The sequence below is a fragment of the Camelina sativa genome, chromosome 14 (assembly GCF_000633955.1).
Source record: "Camelina sativa cultivar DH55 chromosome 14, Cs, whole genome shotgun sequence".
Taxonomy (NCBI): domain Eukaryota; kingdom Viridiplantae; phylum Streptophyta; class Magnoliopsida; order Brassicales; family Brassicaceae; genus Camelina; species Camelina sativa.
The window spans coordinates 19,800,193-19,801,628 of NC_025698.1; the positions used below are offsets into that span (position 1 = coordinate 19,800,193).

General features: G+C 36.4%; 1 protein-coding gene across 1 annotated transcript; it reads left to right on the plus strand.

The window, feature by feature from the left end:
* Positions 273-1,004, plus strand: LOC104742044. The gene is made up of 2 exons (XM_019235978.1): positions 273-538; positions 674-1,004. The coding sequence occupies exons 1-2, from the start codon at positions 273-275 to the stop codon at positions 1,002-1,004; spliced, it is 597 nt and encodes a 198-aa protein (XP_019091523.1).

The window sequence follows — 1,436 nt, forward strand, 5'->3', positions numbered from 1 at the left end:
ACTTATAAATATTTCCTTTTCCTTAGAATTTATTTCCTTTTCCTTTCCTATATAATATACCTTTAAACCGTCTGAAGAAAAAGTTTCATTATTACTTGTCTACAAATTTAGATTTGATATCATTCAAAAGGTTTCACACTAAAGGTTAAAGTTACGATCTAGGGTTCTTCAATTCTCTCAATTTTTCTGTTTTTGTTTTTAGGTTCTTCTGTCACTGCATCCTAAAGCCCTCCACGATGAATTCTTCAGACATATCGATCCTCTCGAAACAGATGGAATCGTTATCAGTGACTCACCGCGTTGTCCGTAACAACAAGAGATTGCCTCAATCTAGGTATTCTCCTTACACTAAAGAGACTAATCTTACCAGTTATGAGAAGCAGAAAGAAGAGGCTGTGCGACTTGGAGTTGACCTCTCGCTCTCTGTGGCTGAAGCAATGTTCTTGTTATCTGATGACATGCGTTCTATGTTACTGTTTTGTCTTTGGCTATTGAAGTATGCAGGGAACAAAGACATTAACGCTCCTGTGGTAGGAAGGTTGTTTTGTGTCATCCTATATGTGTTTGAAACATATATCAAACCTAAGAATGGAGTCTATCAGGAGGACGGTGGCAAATCAAACCAATGGGGACTGATCGTAAAGACTCGCCAGAATTTTACGTTTGGAATCAGGGAATTGGATCGGTTTGTTTTGATAATCAGAAAGTACAGAGAAAGCTCTCTTGGTGTAGTAGTGAAACCATCTGATTTTGAACATTACAACCAAGAGCTGAAGAAGCTAGAGGAGACGTTGAGGTCTTCCAAAGATATTTCAGCAGAGGCGAATGGGTTTGCGAGAGAAGCCATAAAGTCTAACATTCTTTATTTGTGGAAGTCTCTATTTGAAACATCACAGCCAAAGGTGATAAACCCTAGGACTAGAATTCTTGAGATGTTTAGGCCTCTCTTTAAACAACCAAGGGAAGATGATTGCTCTAGTCTTATTGCTTCTTTACACATATGAATCAGAGTCATCAGGTGATTTAATAGGCTATAAAAATCTGTTAGTCGTGCTCTTCTTTTCATATGAAATCTGTGTTTTTTACATATGCTGTCAGTGTTAGATCTATACATCTTTTTCTTCCTTTCTCTGGGGTTTTTTTTTTCTTTTTCTCGTGCTCATCTTTTCTCTGTTATAAACTCCACAACACGAAAGATCATATGCAAAGACAGGAATGTAAAACACATTTTGTACCCACTACCCAATTTCACTCAACTCTTCATTGATAATCATATATAGTAATTCTCATCCACTCCATCATCTCTGAAGAGTGTCATGTTGTTTTAATTATTTTCTCAAGAAAATTCAATATTTTTGGGTATACCTATATAAAGCATTCTTGACATGTTGAAGAGACGTACACATATGTGAATGCTGATCAAAAACACTGAAAGT

What these genes read in the sequence shown, in the direction of transcription:
- LOC104742044 (XM_019235978.1), top strand. Translation starts at nt 273, where the DNA reads ATGGAATCGTTATCAGTGACTCACCGCGTTGTCCGTAACAACAAGAGA. An exon ending in AACGCTCCTGTGGTAGGAAG is followed by an intron (nt 539 to 673) that starts GTTGTTTTGTGT and finishes GTTTGGAATCAG; the next exon opens with GGAATTGGATCGGTTTGTTT.